Below are 20,679 nucleotides of genomic sequence, written 5' to 3' on the forward strand. Positions count from 1 at the left end.
AGGACCGCTTATTGGCACCAGCATCACATACCTGCCCCCACCCCAGCCCTGGAGATGGGGAACCCCAACCCTCCCACTTCCTCATTCCTGCCCCACCTGCCCTACCCTGCCAGGGGAGGTCTGGATATTCCCTTGCCCCGGCCTGCCCTGCTCCTGGCCTCCAGCCCTGGTGCCCCCATGGAGGAGGGCACTGCCCCAGCACTTGCTCCCAGAACAGACAGACAAGCCCCGGGCACTCAACCCCCAGGCTCTAGGCCCCAGCAAGACTCAGGCTCCAGGCCCCAGCCCTGGCATAGGAACCGGGGAAGGTCTGCCCGGGGAACTGCCCCCTGACTGTCCACAGTGCAGGGAGGGGGCCTGGAGGGAGTGGGGAGAGACGCCCCCTGCTCGCCTGGCACCACAGCCTTTCAGACTCCTTACCCTGTCCTCAGGCGACCCAAGTTTGAGGAGCTCTTGGAACCTTGGCCCACCTGCAGTCACCTGCCCCCCACTCCCGCCAGGGTCAGGGTCAGGCCCAGAGACACTATGGGGGCCCACTGTGGAGAGCTGGGAGGGGCATCTGTCACCACCTGTCTCAGCTGCTCTCTGGAAATCTCCCCATCTCAACTTTCAGCCTCCTTGGGCAGCCCGGCTGCCAATGCAAATGGGTTTCCCAGCACCCCAGCCCGCAGGCTGCCGCCAAGTTTCAGCGGCAGCTTTGCAGAGAGAAGCGGGGATGCAGGTGCACGCTGGAGCAGTCTCCTTACGCCTGCCTCCACTGCTGACACCTCAGGGTCGCCCCTGGACACACACTCCATGGGTGACACACCCCCTGCAGTAACTTGACAACTTTCACTGCTGAGAAGTCCCTCCTACATCTAACCCAAGTTCTTCAAGCTGCAGAACCAGCCTTGTCCTCTTTTTGTCCCCAGGAAGCCCCGAGTCTGCTTTGGCTGGGACAAGGCTGACCGGGCACAAGGCCAGTGGATCCGGGCCGTGGTGGGGGCAGCCACAGGCATGGGCCTTCCTTGGTCTGGACCTGCCTCAGTGTTCCCATGGGTTCCACGGGCACGAGAGGGCCACCCACCAAATAGTGTCACCAGAGAGCCTCCGGCCTGGCCCTTCAGCACACCGGGACCCAGGCCTCCCATCCCCTGCCCACTCCTTAGGGAGGCACCATTTTAATTCACATTTATTTTTTAAATAAATACTCTGCTCTTCACTTTCAGACTAGAGGGTGAAGCTGGATAGTCGGGCGGGAGGCCCCCGCTGACGGGCAGCATTGAAAGCTCTGCAGCCCCAAAACACTCCCCGCTACGATGCCTGAAATGCCTCCCGCACAGCTGCTCCTTCTGGCCTGACAGCTGTGCATGGCTGCTGATGACAAAAATTCCCTAACTGCAGTGTCGGAGTTGGGGGCAGGGCCCAGAGTGACTCCCTGGGCTCCTGGCTGACCCCCACTGACCACAGCTCCCTGCCGGCGGCCGGCCCCCTCTCGAGCCAGAGAGAACTAGACGCAGGTGATCAGCACAGCCATGACCGGGGCATCTTGATCTCCTCGAAGAGCACGCGGCCCCGAGGGGCCTCCGCACCCGCCACCCTGGCCGCAGCTCTCAGCAGGTCTTGGCTGTGCTGCAAGAGATGCTGGTTCCGCCGGCGGCCCAGTCGGCGCAGGGCCAGAATGGCCAGTATGTGGTCCCGCCTGCAGAGACATGCGGGCACTCACTGCAGACCTACACCTCCGCAACACCCCCGGCCCCAGGATAAGGGGAACCCGTGGGCTTGGGAGTTAGTATGAGTCACTCTGCATTCCAGGAGTCAGTCAGGGAGGTCAGATTGACTGAGGCCAGGAAGAGCTGTGCTGGGGGAGGGGGCAGAGCGTGGGCCTGGGGGACACCATAGCTGGGCTTGAAGGGGCACAGGAGAGGGGTGTGCAGAGTGGGAAAGAGCCCGAGAAAAGGCGTGAAGGGAGACCTGGGGACCAAGTGGAGAGGGAGGGAGGGAGACCCAGGCTGGTGAGAGAGGGAGATCCAGGGACAGGGTGGAGAGGGAAGGAGGGAGACCCAGGGACAGGCTGGAGAGAGGGGGAGACACAGGGGCAGGGTGGAGACAGAGGGAGGGAGGGAGACATGGGGACAGGGTGGAGAGGGAGGGAGGGAGACATGGGGGTAGGGTGGAGAGGAAGGGAGGGAGGGAGACATGAGGGCAGGGTGGAGAGGGAGAGAGGGAGGGAGACCCCGGGGCAGGTGGTGGAGAGGGAGGGAGGGGGTGATGCGGCTGCGGGTGAAGGGGCCGTCGGGGTTGGGAAGTAATTGGAGGGGAACCCCCAGGGTGATGTCAGGGCCACTCTCTCTGAGCCACAGCCTGGAAGACAGGTCTGCTAGGGACGGGGAATCCTTCCCCACCCCATGGCAGGGTGGCCCGGGGAAGGGGATGAACCAGGGGCTTTCTGTGAGCTCCACATCCCAGAATCTCCAGAAGAATGGACTTGGAGAGATTCCAGCTGGGATTTCCAAAGGCTTGGATGACTCACCAACCCCCCAGCACAACCCTCCAGCACAACCCGGGATCAAAACCTCCTTCCTCCTGACCAGGTCTCAGAATCCCCTGGCTTTCAGAGAGGGCTTTCTCCCCAGGGGTGGGGGGTCTGCCTCCCCCTCGGGTTCCAGGACTGGAGGCGTGCCCACCCCCGGTGGGGCTGATGGAGGATGGCCGAGAGCAGATTAGGAGAAGGGGCTCTCTCCATTCTCCCTCCAGCCTTGAGAGTCTGAGGGTCCAAGGCCTACCTCCTGCCTCTGGTCTTCAGACCCCTGGGCCGTCAGGTCTGGGCTGGGGTTGTTTCAATACCAGCCCCCTTGGCCCCGAAGCCCTGGTAGGAAGCTAGAGGAAGCAGGTGGGGTACACACCTGATGTCGGGGTAGCTCCCGATGAGAGTCTCCAGGTGCCGCTGGATGTCGTCTTTGTAAGTCTCGCCCAGGATCTCAGCCACGCACTGGATGGCTTGGTCCAACCACGTGGCCTCGGAACCCTGCGAGACAGAGCCGCCACCTGCCCCAAGAGCCCTCTCCCCACCCCTGCTCCAACTCCTGCAGGAGCGCGAGGTCAGTGTGAGCTCAGCCCTTCCGCAGCGTCAGCCCTCCTGTAGTCACTCTGGCTCGTGCTGGGGCTGCCTCCCCAAAACAGAACGGGAGCGTGCCTGGGCACCGAGGGCTCATGGGCTACACAGCCTTCATCTCCCCTCCGATCCCATCCTGCTTGGACAGGAAAACCCAGGCCAGCCTGAGAGTGCTGCTGGGGGGCAGACGAGGGGAGTGCAGGGGTGCTGGTGCCTCCACTCTGAGGGCTCTGGCCTGAGGTGGGGGACACCTCCCACAGGCCCTGACCGTGAGATGGGGCTGTGACCCTCGCCCCTTCCCCGCACCCCTGCAAACTGTATGCAAATATATGCAAAGTGCCGCCCTCCCACCTGGTTCCCCCCAGCCCCCAGCCCCACAGGCGCCCCAGTCCCTGTTCCACCTGATCCAGAGTGGGGAAAACCACTCCCGCCAAAAGCCCTCCCGGCGCTAGGGCCCTAGTCACCGCCACCACTCCCCGCACAGAGGCGAGCACCGAGGGGCAGTCAGGTGCCGTCCCTACCAGGCCCTGGAAGGTGTCACCGATGGCCTGGGCATCCAGGCTCATCTTCTGGGAGCTGTGCACGCGCTCCATGCCCCGGAACCGCGCCCGTGGCCTCAGCGCCCGCGCCAGGTACTCGCGGACCACGAACCGGTGCACCTCCTGCAGAGTCTCCTGGGCGGCCCAGGGTCAGGGTCAGGGTCAGGGTCAGGGTCAACAGCCCCAACCCTGGGCACAGCCCTGCCGGGGCCCTCCCCCTTGTGGTACCTGTGCCCGTGGCCGGGCCACACGCTGGAGATGACCGGCAAAGGTCACCACCTTGTCCATGAGGGGATGCAGCCAGTCCTGCGTCAGCCAGTCCCTGGTGCACACAACCCTGAAGAGCGGCTGGGGACAGAGGGCTGGGAGTCTGCAAATGTGCACCCCCCCCCAACCTAACCCCTCCCTCGAAGCCCAGTGTGCCACTCCTGACCCTTCCTTCCTAGGTGTGGGGTGCCATTCCCTCTCCTAGCCACAGGTTATGTCAGGAGCCCTTTCCCAGAATGCCTCTCCCAGGCCCCAAGCTCCAGGGGCAGGGTTTGAGTTTGTCCAGTCAGATCTGCTCAGGACATGCCTGGGGAAGCCTTGAGGGACTGGGTGAGGACCCCGGGCCTGGATCCTTGGACCCACCATCCCAGGCTTCGGGGGTGACCACTAAGAGCTGGAGACTGAAGTGAGAAGGCAGGCGTCTCCCAGCCGCCCCTGCTCAGCTGGGACCTCACCTGGGTCCCCTGCCCACCGCCCTACACACACACCCATGAGCTCGCCCCTGGAATAAATGAATCTTGTGACCTGGGCCCCCAGGCTCTAGGAAATAGGTGGTACCTGCTGGGCATGGGAAGTAAGGAGAGAAGGCCTGTCACAGTCACCTGCAACTCACGCTGCAAGCCCTGAAGCAGGTGCTTCTGGAAGCTGCAGGTGGCCATCACCAGGGGCTTCTCCAGCTCCTCTTGGGTTCCTGGGAACCTGGAGAGAAGACTGGTCCTGGGGAGGCGCCAGGACCAGCGATGAGGTGGGCAAGGGAGACCAAGCTGGGTAACAGAGCCGGGCACACAGCTCCGCTCACTTAGACTGCAACGTGAAGGGCAGCCCGTGGGGCTCCCCATTGTAGCTGTCTGCGAGCAGAGTCAAGTGGGGGACAGCACAGAAGCCCAGGGAGCCAGTCACAGAGGGGTGGGTCAGGGGGTGGGTGACCCGTTCTCCTCTGGCAGCTCTGGGACAGACCTTCTATCCCTCTTGGTGATAAACAGTACGGCATAGCCATGCCTGGAACACACCCTACCCTGAGCCTCATAACTGCCCCCTGAAGGTGACAATGTCCCTATTTCGCTGTTGAGGAAACTGAGGGCCAGGCTATACCCAGTCCCCGCAGCCAGGGACACAGTAGGGCAGGCTGGAGTTCCATCAAGGGTTTGGCCAGAGGCTGCCTACCAAGGGGCAGAGAACGCTCCCTGGAGCTGAAACCCCGGGGTTCCAGCACCAAGGACAAGCCTGGCACGGATTAAGGACGAGAGTGATGAAGAAGCAGTGCCTGATGGTCATGCTTTGGATTTAGGCAGGCCTAGTTCAAGTCCCAGCTCCACCACTTCCTGGCTGCGTGGCCATGGGCAAGTGGCACCTCCTTTCCAGGCCTGTGCTCTGCACCTGTGCGTGGGTATACTGTGCTTGGGATGAGATGTGTCAGGCAGGGAAGGCAGCCACAAAGTGCCTGGCACTGACAAGTGCTCACAAAGAGCCAATGGGAACTGAGTCCCCTAAAGCACGAAGTTCCCACACCACCCCAGGGAACAGGTGCTCTGATCCTATTTGACAGGTGGCAAAAGAGCCACAGAGGGGAGGCGGCTTGTCCCGGAGCACACAGCCAGCAGGTGGCACAGCTGTTCTTTGAAGTCAGATAAATGAGAAGTACTTCGGGACACTAAAATTTACAAACTTTTAAAAAAGGATGAACCCAGATGGGGTGGCTCAGTCTGTGCCTCCGGTGCTGGCCACCCTCAGCGCTGCTGCATCTGCTGAGGCCTGGCCTGGAGCTGAGGGCACAGAAGGCCGACAGCCACTGCCAGCCCACAGGGAGGGCCTCTGCCTTCTGGGGACACAGAGACCCAGACCTCACCCCAGCACAGCCCAGGGTGCAGGCTGAGGGAGGCTTCCCAGAGAAGGAGGTGCCCCAAGATGGAAGAAATGCTGCCTGGGATGAAGGGAGGGAAAAATGGAGCCCAGGGCAGCAGGCAGGGAGCTAGAACCTCTCAGCCTCTGCTCAGCCTTGAAGAGCCATCCACACTCCCCCAGGGCCTCTGCTCGGATGGACACACACACACACACACACACACACACGACACATGCATCTCAGCTCTGACACACACACCACTCAGCTCCACCCCTACACGCATATGCATAAACACCTCTTAGCTCCAACACACACACACGTACACACACACACCTCAGCTCTGCCAAACGCGCACACACACAGCCTCAGCTCTCCACACATGCACACACACGCACACACCCTCAGCTCCATCGGACACGCACACACACCCCCAACTCTGCTACACACACACGCACACACACTCCTCAGATCCACCAACACACAGACACAAACACACACACACTCCTCACCTCTGCCCCCTCCACGCGCGCGCACTCCCCTCCATCCAGGTTCCCGGCGCTCGCGCGCCCCCTGCTGGCCACGCCGCGCCTGCGCAGGAGCGGGCGAGCCCTACCTGAGCTCCTCGCAGGAGTTGATGTAGGCGCCCAGGTGCGGCTCGCTCACCGCCTCCGACGCCAGAAAAGCCTTTTCAAACCTGGGTAGGGATACACAAAGCCTTTGGGGACCCTCCCTGGCTGCGCGATGACCCTGGGTCCACCCTCCCAATCACGTCCCTACGCAGACTCCTCCCTCCCACCTGCAGAGCACACCGGGCCAGGTCGCTCCCCCACTGAGGATGCGTCCGCACCTGGGCACGAAGAGGCCGAGCGCCCGCGTGCAGATTCGCAGGGTGGTGGCCTCCAGCTCCGCGGAGATGGCGCCGGCCGCCTTCACGTGCTCGGCCACGAGCTGCGAGGGAAGCCCAGCACTGAGCGTGCGTCCCAGCCGCCGACCTGAGGCCGCGGCTCCCCTGGTAGCACCGCCGCGCCTCCAGCCCGCCCCGCTGTGGCCCTCAGTCTTGGCCCCTCCAGCTTTCAGCCGCCCAACCGGAGAGTCAACTCCCGCAAACCCCCATCCAGCAGCCTCCCAGCCCGTCGGCGCGCCGGGGGTCCCCGATTTCCCCCCACGTGGGGCCTCAGGCTCCCATCTAACGGAAAGGTTGGTTGGGACTGGATAGGAATTCGTTCTGGATATCGTCACCGTGTGCGTTGAGGCTTGAACACACGCCCCTTCTCAGCCCCTGCTCCCGGGCCGCACCATGTGGACGTCCATGGACAGCGGCGCCTGGTAGAGGCCCTGCAGCACCTCGGGGACCTCGGCGGCCGCCCAGTGACTCTGCTCCAGCTGCAAGATGCTATCGAAGCAGCCTGCGATCTTGGCCTGGGGGGAGAAGGGATGGGGCCGCGGTGAGACCCTCCCGGACCCCGTCCCGCGCCGTCCGGGATGAGGGCCGCCCTGTCGGGTCACAAGCCCGCGCCGAGGGCCACAGGGTGAACCGAGCCAGCTCTGGCAGCCGATAGCCTGGGCGCCGCACATCCCCCCCAGGGCCCGCCCCCTCCAGCCTGGCCCGCCCAGCCTGACCCGCCCGGCCTGACCTCCAGGAAGCTGGTGTAGTCGCTCTCCAGTCGGGCCCACACGTCCGGCGCCAGGAGCGGAGGCAGCGGCTCTGCGGGCAGCGCCAGGCCCGGGGCGCCCAGGAAGTCAGGACTGGAAGGCAGGGCAGGGGGCTGAGGGCGGGCGCGGCTCTGATGCGGCAGCCGCTGGCCCTCTTCTGGCCAGGCTCAAAGTCTAACGCCAATCCCGAACCTGGGCATCTGTACACACACACACACACACACACACACACACACACACACACACGCCTCTAGGCTGCCATGCCACAGCCCCTCCCCGGAAGCCTCTGACAGCTGGGTTCCTGCCTTCTTGCAGAACGCTGAAGGACGGCTACCCAGATGGCACTCCGCCCTCTCCTCAAACACAGCTCAGGGGTCGGCCACCCTCCAGCCCACATCAGGGAGGCCCACAGCAGGGCGGACACAGGTCTGACCCCACACAATTTAAGGAGCAATTTAAGGAGTGCGGGACTTCAGGCAACCTCCCCCACCTCCGTGGGCGCTCCTGCCGGTGAGGCTGGGAACCGCTCCGCGGGGAAAGCAATTCATCCTCATCCCAGGCACAGAGCGGGAGGTGGCCGCTCCCCGCAGGCTGTACCCTGAACCCAGATGCCCGTCTGGCCTAGCGGGGTGCCCTTTTCTTTTTTTCTTTCTTTCTTTTTTTTTTTTTTTTTTTGAGACAGAGTCTTGTTCTGTCACCCAGGCTGGAGTGCAGTAGCGCGACCTCGGCTCACTGCAACCTCCACCTCCCGGGTTCAAGCGATTCTCCTACCTCAGCCTCCGGAATAGCTGAGATTACAGGTGCGTGCCACTATGCCCGGCTAATTTTTGTATTTTTGTAGAGACGGGGTTTCATCGTGTTGGCCAGGCTGATTTCGAACTCCTGACCTCAGGTGATCGGCCGCCTCAGCCTCCCAAAATGCTGGAATTACAGGCGTGAGCCACGGCGCCTGGCCAAGATGTGCCCTTTTCTGATGCGCCCAAAGGCACCTGGTGGACCCAGCACAGGCCCTACTCCCATGGGAACCTCCCCACGGAAACTTTTCAAATTCTGGAACTGTGTATGGGTGACCCCTAGAAATCCTGGGGCGGGGGCGTCCCCGGCCTAACCCGCCGAGGAAAGCACGTCGAAGCCCTCGGCTCTCAGCCCTCGGCTCTCAGCCCTCTCCCAGGGAGGAAACAGAGAAGAAAGATCCGGTGCTCCTCAAAGCCGGCTCCCCAAGGCCTGCGGGGCAGGCGGCAGCTGTCCTCGCCACTTGGCGCCCTGGCCGAGGCTCACCTGCCGTAGACGTTGGCGGCCCAGTCCAGCAGGACATAGAGCTGCTCGCAGCCGCGGGCGTCGCGCGCGAGCTCCTGGAGCCTCTGGGCCACGGCGCTGTGGAAGGCACGCAGATAGACCTCCCACGCGGGGAAGCCGGCCGCCGCATACGCGGGCTGCACCTCCTGCCGCACCTTCTGCAGGTCGCGGCGAACCAAGCCGCCCAGCTCGGCCAGAAGCTGGGCCAAACCCGACGCGCCCTCAGCCTCCCCCGAGGCCCACCCCGCGCCCGGCCGCCGCACGCGCTCCTGAGCGCTCCGCCGCACCGCCTCCTCCCAGTGCTGGCGCCAGCGGCGCGGCGTGCGCAGGAAGTCGCCGTCGTCGGGGGGCGAAGGGTGGGCCTCCTCCTCCGCGCTCACCACGCGGGCCAGCTCGGCCAGCGCGGCCGCGTCCACGCCGTCGCTGTCCAGCGTCTCGCGCACGATGACCCCGATCTCGGCTGCCAGCCCGTCGTAATGCAGGCACACGTCCATGGCACGCCGCGCGAAGGCCGTAGGGTCCTGCTCAAAGGTGCGCGAGGCCTTCTCGGCCACCAGCAGCGTCTCCAGGCGCAGAAGCTGTTCGAAGGCCGCCAGCAGTTGCCGTTCAGTAATGAGGTCGGCCACGGATTTGCCTTCTGCACAGGCAGGCAAGAAGAAGGGCGGTGAGAGGGACCGCCCCAAGACCCCAACCTGGAGGAAGACCTGCAGGCCGCGGCTCAATCCGTCGGGGCTGGATTGTCTGGCCTCTGCCAGATGCCCCAGCACAGCTGAAGGCCTGCTCCAGGAACAACAGGCCCCAGCTGCCAGGAGCCCTCCCTTAGAGTCACCTTTAAAGAGGCAGAACCTGGGGCCCCAAGCCTGGCTGAACAGAGCAATTTGGGTCAACCCCTACCTTCCGCCTGGATCCCACACCCACCTTCCACTCTCGGCTGAGCCGGACCTGATAGCCTCATGATCAGCCCTGATTGCAGGTCTAATAGTGTCGGAGCTCAGGCAGGGCGCGTCCTGCCCGTGTCCAGCTTTACATTCCTGCTGCTCCCCGCTCTCCGCCAGCCTCCACCCAACAAGAGCTCTCCACCTCCGTGTCCCCCTCTTCCCAACCCCTGTGTATCCTCCTCTGGGCAATCCCCCTGACCTCCCCTCCTGGTACCTCTGCAAGCCTTGCACCCTCTGCAACCGTGCGATCAGCTGTGTGCATGGCCCTAGTCTGACCAGGAGCCAGGCTGTGAAAGGCCATGGAGAGGCTGGGGATCTAGGGCCATGCATATCTGGGTTCAAGTTCCATTCTCCATGCTGTGAGATTTGAGGCAAGTCACTCCACCTCTCTGAGCCTCACTTTTCTCATCTGCCCAATGGGGGGGGGGGCTCCCATTGCAGAGATGCTGCAAGAATTTAAAGTGCAATTGTCCAGCTGGGCGTGGTGGCTCACGCCTGTAATCCCAGCACTTCGGGAGGCCAAAGCAGGAGGATAGGGTGAGCTCAGGAGTTCGAGACCAGCCTGGGCAACATAGCAAGGCCGTATCTCTACAAAAAAATAAAAATAAATTTAAAAAATTAGGCCGGGCACAGTGGCTCACGCCTGTAATCCCAGCACTTTGGGAGGCCAAGGGGATGGATCACGAGGTCAGGAGGTCAAGACCAGCCTGGCCAATATGGTGAAACCCCGTCTTACTAAAAATACAAAAAAAAATTAGCCAGGTGTGGTGGCACGTGCCTGTAGTCCTAGTGACTTCAGGGCCTGAGGCAGAAGAATCACTTGAACCTGGGAGGTGGAGGTTGCAGTGAGCCGAGATTGCGTCACTGCACTCCAGCCTGGGTGACAGAGTGAGACTCGGTCTCAAAAAAAAAAAAAAAAAAAAAAAAATTAGCTGGGTGCAGTGGCTCACACCTGTAGTCCCAGCTACTCAGGAAGCTGAGGTGGGAGCATCGCTTGAGCCCAGGAGGTCACGGTGGCAGTGAGCTGTGACTGCACCACTGCATGCCAGCCTGGGTGACAGAGTGGAGACCCAGTCTCAAATAAATAAATAATTGCATGTGTTCGTGGGCAGGGTTTGGGGAGCTAGGGAGGAGAGGCTTTCCGGAAGCCTCAGCTGAGCTGCCCTGACCTCTGGCCCGTTTCCTTTCATGCTTAGTGTTGTTTCTGAGACCCTTACCTGCCTCGGGTTTCAGTTCCTCAGACGCTGCCCCAGTGGCTGCCTGCTGGCTGACACCATTCATGACCCCCGAGGGCACCTCAGGAGTGGCCTGGGAATGGCCGGTAGCTGGGCCCTCATCCAGGGCTTGCCGGAAGGACCGGAACAGGGAGCAGGAGCTTCGCCGGAACAGGCCCGTATCCTCCTTGGAGACCTGGGTCAAAGCCCGCTGGCTGGCCCGGGAGAAGGCCTGCCTCAGGGAGCCCAGGCCCAGCCTTGTGCCATCCTTGCGGTGGGCATTGGGCTCTTTCCTGCTGCTTGTTCGCCGGGAGTCCTGAGCTGGACTCTGCGGCTCCTCGGCCTCCTTCGGACTTTGCAGCTCCGGCCCAGGAGTCTCTGTCTGTGGTGATGGCATCTTGGCAGCAGGAGAGCTGGGGGCAAGAAGGAGTGGCCACAGGAGCAGATGCAGAACCCTGTTGTGGCCCTGTGGGGCCTGGCCACACCCAGGGGCTTGGTCAAGGAAGGCTCCCCAGAGGAGGCAGCCCTCAGGCTGTCAAAAGGAAGCATCACCAGGCCACTCTCTTGGCGAGAGCCCTCAGTGTGCCAGGCCGCAGCTGGGCACGGAGATATAGACAGCTGCTTCCATCAGGAGCCTTTCCTGAGACCATCCCCCAAAAAGGGTCTCCCCAGGTGCCCACCGTCACTTGACCTCTGCCAGGCCAGACCCTCCCATTAGAATTGGAGGAGGGCACTGACATGCAGGTTCTGCGGCCCATTCCAGACCACAGCTTACAACACCTGAGGGCAGGACCAGCAGCCACATCTAGGCCTTCCCAGATGTTAGGTGCTGAGGCCTAAAGCCCTCCCCCAAGCCCCCACCAGCTCCTTCACTGCCCTCCAGGTCCCTCAGCTCACCCGCCTTCAGCCCAAAAGGCCTGACTACTTTGGCTCAAAGGGGAGGGCAGGGACCCCCATGGGAGCCCACCCCCTTCCCGGGTGTCACAGAGCCCACCGAGGAGGTGTGGGGCCTGAGGGCAGTGGCCAAGGCCACCCTGCCGCTTATCATGGCCATGCAGCCGCAGGGGCGGGTCTATATTTAACCAGGGACGGGGGGGGGGGGGGGTTCTCAATGCTGTTTCCCACCCATTGCCTCTCCTCCTCCCCCCACTCCTCTCCCTCTCCACCATAGCGTGCTCTGGCCCCTCCCCAACACAAGGAATGGAGGGGGGTGTCCCAGGGACATGGGGGTGGCTGAGCTGCGGCTGCTCCTGCTCCCCCAGGGCCCTCAGCACCCTGGCCTGCCAGGCTCCACCCACATCCCCTTCCAGCCTTAGGAGCTGTGTTTGCTTTCCTGGCTTTAGGTTGGGAGAGAGGAGGGGCCTCCCAACCACTCCATTGCACAAGCTGGGCCATGGGTGGGGGAGGGCATTAGGCTGGCAAAGCCTCACTTTCCCCTGGGAGAAACTGGGGCCAAAGAAGGGCTGGACCTGCCCCTAGCCCAGCCCCAGGGCCCCCCACCCAGATGCCAGGACCAAAGCACCCACCTGACCCACCACCCAACCCTTGGGTGACATCGGGCAGAAAGTGTGCCTCCCCAGGCACCATTTTGCTGGGGCGGAATCACACCAAGGTGGGCAAAGCCCAGTCCCTCACCCACCCTCACCCTCCAGCAAGGTGCCTGCTGGGCCCAGCTGCGGCCTACCTACCTTCCTTGAGGTTCCCAGAGGCGGCTAAGCAGCTGGATGGAGGCCCGAGGTGGGAGAGACAGCCAAGTGATTGATGGAGCTTATCAGCCCCGCCCTAGCCACAGGTCGGCGACTTCCCCCAGCGCCAGGGTTCAGGGACCCTGCCTGATTCGGACTTGACCCACACACTTCAGGGCGCCATCTGTCCCAGCCTCCACTCCCCTCTGTCTCCCTGGTGCCTCTTCATGCTTGGCATGGGGGCTGGCGCCCAGCAGGGCAGGGGTGTCGTGAAGAGACATGCTGCATCCACTGCTGTCAAGGGGACGGAGGCCGGGATGTGGGGAAGGACAAGCCAGGCCCCGCCTTTTTGTTTAGGAGACCTCACACTTAGTAAGCACCTACTGTGTGCCCAGCTTGATGCCTGACACAGATCAGCTACTGTGACAACAAAGTTAGGGGGTGTCATTTGCCCATTTCACAAATGAGGAACCTGAGGCTCACAGAGGGACAGAGTCTGCCACTGGCTGCGCACCTCAAGCTGGGGAGCCTGCTTGGAGCTGGAAGCAGAGGCAGGACCTGCCATGTCTCCACCCCCAGGGAGTCAGAACTGCCGCCCAGAAGCCCCCCTCCCAGCGGACAGACCCAAGGTGTCAGCAGGTCCCAGAGTGGGGTCAGATGTGGAGGTCCTCTCCCAGGAAGCCCAGACGAAGGCCGGGTAGGGAGGGGCAGCTGTGTGGTGAATCTCTTAGGAGGTTACATAGGCAGAGGCTTGGGGGCCACTCAGCCTGCTTTTGTCCCAAACCAGAACTTCAATGAAGGGCCAGTGAGGTCCCCAGATGGCCCCTCAGCCTCCAGCCATGCCACCTTTGACCCTGCAGCTCCCAACAGCTTCCCAAGCTATTCTCGACCTTCCCAAAGCAAAAGTGCACCCAGGTCACTCCCCTGCTTTAAGCCCTTCTGTGGTTCCCTCCTGCCCGAGCCCCACAGCCAGGCATCCATCCTGGAACCTCCTTCCTCCACCTCCACCTCCCACTGATGATGCCTCACCAGCTTCCCCTGGGGTTCACGGACAACCTGCACCCCACCCAGCCTCTTCTCTGTCCTCCCGGCTGCACATCCAGCCTCCAGTTTCCCCTCCGGCCATTCGCTTTCCTGGCCCCTGTTTGTTCTCCAAACCTGACCTGGGTTTCAGGACCTCAGGGTTCAGATGCTTCGCACCACCTGCCATCACCATCTATCTGCTCAGTGGGCACTCGGCACTGTCCCTGTGATGATGTGGCCCTCCTGCACTGGCCTGGCAGCCTCTGTCCATCTACCCCTGTCACCCCTGAGCACAGCCTGGAAGCAGGGGGAACATCAATGTCAGGGTCGCCCTGCCTCCCCCGAATGGCCTGCCTGCTGCCATGCTGGCGACTGCAGGGCTGAGACCTGAAGGCCCCTCTCAACTCCCTCCTCCACCTCCCAAGGCTCTCACCTGGCCTGTCCCTGTGCCTGCCTCCCCACACCCTCATGGACTCTCTCTGGCTCTCTTTTCTTTCTGTGTCTCTCTGGCCCCAGTGCCCGGAGAGTCCAGGGGGCCCCGGCTCCTATGCTGCCGCTCCCTGATTGCAAGGCCCCGGAGACTGAGGCCCGGCCTAAGCCCCACTCTCCCCAGGTCAGGCTAATACACCCTTTGTGAGGCCAGCAGCAGGGGCAAGAAACCACCCAGAGACACAGTCACTGAGAGCTCCCACCCTGGCCCACCCTAGCCGTGTCCGAGAAGTCAAGTCCGAACTTCCCCACCCTCCCTACCCGCAGCCTCAGCTTCTACTCCCCGCTTTCCCCTAGACCTTCCCTCCCGTAGCTGCTCCTCTTCCTCCCGATCACTCTGCAGTGCTCACCCACTCCCCAGCCTCCCCACCTACGCTGGGACTGGGCCATCGCTCCACTCCTCAATGCTCCAGAGGAGCCTCTGCAGGTGACTGCCTGTACTGCGCCCTGGGCAAAGCCCTGTGCGGGGCTTGCCCCCTCTCACTTCCCCACCTGCCATCCACCTTCCCCTGATCACAGCCTCCGAGCTGCTCTCCTTCCCAGGCCCCCTCAATGCTGCCTCCTCGGATCAGTCATAGAATCCTGCCTCGCAGTTAGACGGTCGTCGGCCAACTTCCCCAACAGCACTTGGGTTTTCCTGTTGAGAGGGGGGACTGAGACAGAACCAGCTGGATTTCCTAGTCCGACTAAGAATCCCTAAGCCTAGCTGGGAAGGTGACTGCATCCATCTATAAACATGGGGCTTGCAACTTAGCTCACACTCGGCCAATCAGGTAGTAAAGACAGCTCACAAAAATGCTAATTAGGCAAAAACAGGAGGTAAAGAAATAGCCAATCATCTATCGCCTGAGAGCACAGTGGGAGGGACAATGATCAGGATATAAACCCAGGCATTTGAGCTGGCGACAGCTGCCCTCTTTGGGTCCCCTCCCTTTGTATAGGAGCTCTGTTTTCACTCTACTAAATCTTGCAACTGCCAAAAAAAAAAAAAGAATCTTGCCAAAACGTCAACCTCCTTTCTTTATTGTTTTTAGAGACAAGGTCTCGCTGTGTCACTTCACTCACTGCTGGAGTGCAGGGATGCGATCATAGCTCACCACAGCCTTGAACTCCTGGACTCAAGCAGTCCTCCCACCTCAGCGTCCCAAGTAGCTGGGACTACAGGTGCACAACACCGTGCCTGGCTAATTTTTGTATTTTTTGTGGAGACAGGGGTCTCATTATGTGTGCCCAGGCTCATCTCAAACTTCTGGCCTCAAATGATCCTCCTGCCTCAGCCTCCCGAAGTGCTGGGATTACAGGAGTGAGCCACCACACCCGGCCCTATGAACCTCCTTTGAAAGCTTTCCTTGCAATTTTCCTTTCCCTTCCAGCCCCTGCAAATAAGGAAAACGACAAGGATGTTTGTTCTCACCACTCTTACTCCTCAACATTTGGCTGGAAGAACTAGTTAAGGCAATAAAGAAAGAAAAATAAATAAGAGGTGTAAACACTGGGAAGGAGAAGATTAAACTGTCATTATTCATATGATTGTTGGCTTAGAAAATCTGAGACTGAAAACTATTGGAGCTAATAAAAGGGTTTAGTAAGTTTTGTGCATTGATTATGTAAATACAAGCAAAACCTTTCCTATACCCTAGCAAAGCCTATTAAAAAGAGACACTTAAAAGACTTCCCTTCACAGTAGCAACAAAGCATAAGCCTGCTGAGCCGCCGCCGCCCTTGGAAGAAGCACAGCTCCATCCTTAGCTTGGCATTCAAGGCCTAATGACCCCTCTGGCTTCAGTCCCAACTCATTCCCTCACTCTGATCACTCAGAAGCACCCACCTCTCCTCCACACCTTTGCACAGGCCATCCTCTCTGCCTACCATGACCTCAGCCCCTCCTTCACTTGTCAGCTCACTGAAGCCTCAGCAGAAGTGGCTCCTCCCCCGAGAAGGCTTCCCGGACCAGCTGAGCCCATACCATGTTCAGCACCTCCTGCTCTGGGCCTGATCCCAGCCCTGGGCACACCTGCCATGACGGAGGGACAGTTACAGAGCCTGGAGACCAGGAGACCCCCAAGGCAGGGAGTGAGCCTGACTCAGCCCCCAGCCGTGGCTAGTACTTGGCACTTTCCTGGAGAAACCAGGAAAGTGAATCTGATGCCTGAGTATGAGCGCACGGGCATATACACACTTTTCTGGGCATCGGTTTTGCACATCTGTGTGTTGGCCTGACAGTGTCTCCCTGTCTGTGCGTGACTCTGCCCTGGAGTGTCCCCAGAGGGTCTGCCAGTGCTTCTGAGTCTGTGTCTGTGCCTGCATGCCCATCTTGGTGTCTTCTGTGTCTGTCTATCTGTGCTTTCTGCCTGAGTGTGTCTGCCTGTGTATCGGGTGTGTGTGTGTCCATTGTGATTTGCGCTGGCCCTCTGGCCTGGTCAGCCTGGGCTCTGAGTGAGGCCCTTGGCCTGGAAGGCCACACGCAGAGCCGGAATGGTCCTCAAGCCCGCCCACAGCACCCCATGCCCTCCTGCTCCACCTGCCCGAACATACCTGCTGAGCACGCAGCCTTGGCCCAGGAAGAACACAGCCACCTGAGAAGCTGGCCCGTGGGGCCTTCAGAGCCGGGCCCTGGCCATGGAGCCTCCAGAGCAGCCCGAGTGAGTGACCAACAGCTGGGACTTCCCAGCCATGGTCAGGGCCTGCCAGGCCCACCCAGCCCCACCCACAGCCCTACCCTCCACCAGGACCCCATACTTTCACTTTCAGAGAAGTTCCCACTTCCTTTTCGTTCCGGAGGCAGTCACTCCAGCTTTCCATTCCAGACAGCTCAGGGCTCAGTCCAAGGGTCAGAGAACAAGGGAGGGGCTGCGGAGCTTGGCACTCAGGGTCTCGAGGCAGCAGGGGGTGGACACTGCCTGCCACCCGAAACACACCAGCCCCTCCTTTGCTCAGAGGCCAGCAGAAGCAGGCGCTGGCCTCGGGGGACACTCAGCCCACAGTGCCGGAGCCCAGAAGGACCCCTCCCTCCAGGACAGAGGCTCTAGCACTGGGCCAGTCCATCGAGTTCATCCTGAGACCCCTGCACCCTGCCTGTCAGGGAAGCTCATGGTGACAGCGAAGGAAGCAGTTGAGAGCCGCATGCCGTTCCTGGGGGCTTCAGGAGCTAGAGGAAGGGATGGGGCTGTAGGGACAGACAGGACACACTCAGGAGTGAGGAGGGACGGCATCCTGGGCAGGGGCAAAGATGTGCAGGCGGGGCCCCACTCCCCACACAGGGGGTCAGGCGGGCAACGTGCTGCGGGGAGGGCCACTGACGCTTCCCAGAAGAGGCAGCCTCACCCCTGCATAGGGGGATTCCACAGCGAGTGTCTTAGGAAACAACTCAGGGAAAATCCAAGGAGAACAGATCCAGGCCTGTCCCAACCTGGGCTGGAGCCACCAGGGTGTGTGATGGGGCTGCTGCAGGGTGCTGAGGTGGGCTGAAATAGCCTCCTGCACCAGCATCCTCTGGCTGAGGGCGGGGTGGCCCCGTGCACCCAGTGTCCTAGGGCTGAGGGCAGGGATGGCCCCATGTACCCAGCATCCTAGGGCTGCCACAACAGGACCAGGGACTGAGCAGACGTTTATTCTCTCCCAGTTCTGGAAGCCAGAGGCCCGCAATCAAGGCATGTGTGGGGCTGGTTTCTCCTGGGGCTGTTTTCTTGGTCTGCAGGTAGCCCCCACTTCTTCCTGGTCTCCACAGGGTCTTCCCTCTTCGTGTCTGTGTCCATATTTCCTCTTCATATGGGCTAGGATCCACCCTAATGACTTAATTTTAACTTATTACCTCTTTAAAGGTCACGTGTTTTTATAAGGAATTTTCCAAATAAGGTCACATTCTAAGATTGGGACTTCAACATACGAATTTTTTTTTTTTTTTTTTTTTGAGATGGAGTCTCTCTGTCACCCAGGCTGAAGTGCAGTGGCACGATCTCAGCTCACTGCAACCTCTGCCTCCTGGATTCAAGCGATTCTCCTGCCTCAGCCTCCTGAGTAGCTGTGATTACAGACGTGCACCACCACACCCAGCTAATTTTTGTATTTTTAGTAGAGTCGGGGTTTCACCATGTTGGCCAGGCTGGTCTTGAACTCCTGACCTCAGGTGATTGGCCTGCCTAGGCCTCCCATAGTGCTGGGATTACAGGCATGAGCCACCGCACCCAGCCCAACATACGCATTTTATGGGGGAAAAGCAGCCCATAACAGACTGGAAGGTGCCTGAGATGCTGCAGCAACATCTGCAGAGGGGCCAAATTAGACTCAAAGATGCCAGCACCTCCTCCAGGAAGCCCTCCAATTAACCACTTGAGTCACTACCCTGAGCCCTGGGTTCCCTCTGTGAAGTGGGGTGCTAAGAGTCCCACTTCAAGCCCGAGAGGTGCCCAGCAGCCCATAGGCCCTTCCTCCCAGCCCAGTCCCACCTGCTGGCGCGAGTCCCACCCCACCTGTCTCCAACAGGCAGAGATGAGGGGTAACAGGGAACAAGCACAACTGAGCAGACACAGCTGAGGTCCAAGGTGGCCGGCTTCCCAGGGCTCGGTGACCTGCTCTCGGCCACACAGCTGCCCAGAGAGTCCAGGACGGCGACCTCGGTCTCCGGCTCTGTGGACTGGGTCTTCCCATAGAGCCAGGCCTCGGCGGACTGGAGACTTCCTGGTCTAATTCTCCCACCCCCCCCAGCTCACAGGGCATGTTGGGGTCCTGGGGCCTCCAATGACGGGTCGCTCCATTCAATACATAGGTGCCTGAAAAGCTGGTGGTGCCCAGGGCCTGGGGACTGCTCCTGGAAGTCCCCTCAACTCCCATCTGCTCTCCACGGTCACCTGAGCCTGTGCCCGCTTTTCAGCATGAGGTTGCAATGTTTCTTTCATGCTATGTCCATGTTTTTCCCGAAGTTTCTCAGTAAAATCCCTTTGGAAAAACCCCAGCCTTGTCTCAAAGAAGCCTGGGGCAGAGGGTTGGTCTGGGGTCAGGAGCAGGCAGGGTGGGGGGCCATTAGGAGGGAGAGGCCTAGCCAGGGACACCCACCAGAGAGCAAGCCCAGCTCCCCACGACCTTGGAGAGGCACTCCAATCTCTGAGCCTCAGTTTACTCCTCCAGAAAATGGGATTGTCGTCGGGATCAAATGGGTTCACCTTGGCTGAGGACCTGGCTCCCAGGTAGGGAAGGCCAGGGAGCAGGACCCCCACCACCAGATGCTTGCCTGATCTGGGGTTCACTGAGAGGCCAGGCTGTCACACCTGGGGTGTAGAAGCCAGAGGCGGCCGCTTCCACCCTCACTGCTGCCGGGACCAGCGTTAAGCGCAGCGTAAGCACCTAGAGGCCCAGGCTCCCTCCCTAACCCGAAGCGGCTGCGGGCAGCGGGCAGCAGACCACTCTGCCCCAATCCCATATTGCAGGGTTGAGGTGGGAGCCCGGGCGGTGGCCCCAGCCGACGCCAGGGAGAGCCGCAGGACGACTACCGCGGGGCGTCCCCAGGTAGCCGCGTGCTGGGGGGGCGGGACGGGGTGCCGGGGGCGGGGCCTCGCTGGCACCGCCCCTGCCGTCTCCGCCCACGGACTCTGGGCGTGGCTGGGCGGTCTGGGCCCAGGCTGGCGGTGAAGGGCGGCGGGGTGGAGCAGCCCCCTGCGGTCGGGCCTCCCCACCCCTGGCTCAAGAGCACGCAGGGTCCTGGGACCTGCGGTGGGGGTCGCCTCCGCCCGAAAGCTGCCCTGCTGGACGCGGCGCGCCGGCGGGGCGCTGTGGGCGCCCTGGGACTTCGCCCGAGCTCGGCCTCTCGGCTGTGTGGGTCCCAGGCAGCCGTGTTGAGCCAGGTGTCATAATTCTCGCCCCGGAGCCGTGTGGTGAGGATTAAATCTCAGTAAATGGCGTCATCGCCCACCCACGTGCCGGCTTCCCTGCACCCCACATCCCACGTGTCTGCAAGGCATCCTGCGAAATGTCTGTCCCCTTTCACAAAACTACCACCATGTCCCCCATCCTGGTCAAGCCTCTCCCTCCCTGGCTCCAGGACCGACGGGAAGGACTGGAGGAGGACGGTGAGGACTGAAGGCCCGCCCCACCCCTCTCCTGAGCTACAGTCCAGGGGAGGGCCCACGGGGTCCTGCGGTTTAAAACTGAAGCAGGCTGCCAGGCCAACTTCCGCACCTCGCCTCCCACCTTTCCCCGCATTGGGGGGGTTGGCTATTTTTAGAAGGAAGGCGGTAGGAGAAAGTGCATCTTCGTCCTGGAGGCTGGCGAGGCAGCAGGAAAGCACAGAGGGGCAGTGTCTCCTGCCTCCCTCTGCTCATGGGCCCCTAGCACGCCTGCCCGGGCCACAGAAGGGCCATGGACTTGGCAGAGCTGACATTTATGGAGTGTACCACTGCCCGGCCCTAAGCTTCCTCATCCTGGCTCAGGCTGGCTAAGGGCAGAGGGCCAGGTTGGGGGAACAGACCTGGGGAGGGGGCCCTGGCCTACACTCGGGGCTCTACCCCCATGCCAGCTGCAACCAGGCAGCAGGGCTCCCCTCCTGCAGTAGAACAGAGTCCAGAGACAATGTTGATGGACCCAGTGGAGGGACAGGACCCCCACATGGGGCAGGAAGAGATGCCTGCTCAACCAACCTCTGATGCGGG

At 61.4% G+C, this 20,679-nt stretch overlaps 1 protein-coding gene across 1 annotated transcript; it reads right to left on the reverse strand.

The window, feature by feature from the left end:
- Positions 1-1,158: 1,158 nt before the first annotated feature.
- EXOC3L4 (exocyst complex component 3 like 4) lies at positions 1,159-16,581 on the reverse strand. The gene is made up of 12 exons (XM_030803138.1): positions 16,574-16,581; positions 10,845-11,254; positions 8,672-9,326; positions 7,375-7,486; positions 7,037-7,159; positions 6,588-6,688; positions 6,354-6,434; positions 4,503-4,617; positions 3,862-3,981; positions 3,616-3,768; positions 2,886-3,007; positions 1,159-1,681 (listed from the first exon to the last, which is right to left on the reverse strand). The coding sequence occupies exons 2-12, from the start codon at positions 11,236-11,238 to the stop codon at positions 1,504-1,506; spliced, it is 2,154 nt and encodes a 717-aa protein (XP_030658998.1). The 5' UTR covers positions 11,239-11,254; positions 16,574-16,581; the 3' UTR covers positions 1,159-1,503.
- Positions 16,582-20,679: the final 4,098 nt, after the last annotated feature.

This window comes from Nomascus leucogenys, chromosome 22a (assembly GCF_006542625.1).
Source record: "Nomascus leucogenys isolate Asia chromosome 22a, Asia_NLE_v1, whole genome shotgun sequence".
Classification (NCBI taxonomy): domain Eukaryota; kingdom Metazoa; phylum Chordata; class Mammalia; order Primates; family Hylobatidae; genus Nomascus; species Nomascus leucogenys.

Excerpts from the sequence above, each read along its gene's own strand:
- EXOC3L4 (XM_030803138.1), bottom strand. The coding sequence starts at position 11,238 with ATGCCATCACCACAGACAGAGACTCCTGGGCCGGAGCTGCAAAGTCCG. Across the intron at positions 7,160-7,374 it reads ACTACACCAGCTTCCTGGAG|GCCAAGATCGCAGGCTGCTT; the intron begins GTCAGGCCGGGC and ends TTCTCCCCCCAG. Across the intron at positions 3,982-4,502 it reads GCTTGCAGCGTGAGTTGCAG|CCGCTCTTCAGGGTTGTGTG; the intron begins GTGACTGTGACA and ends CTCTGTCCCCAG.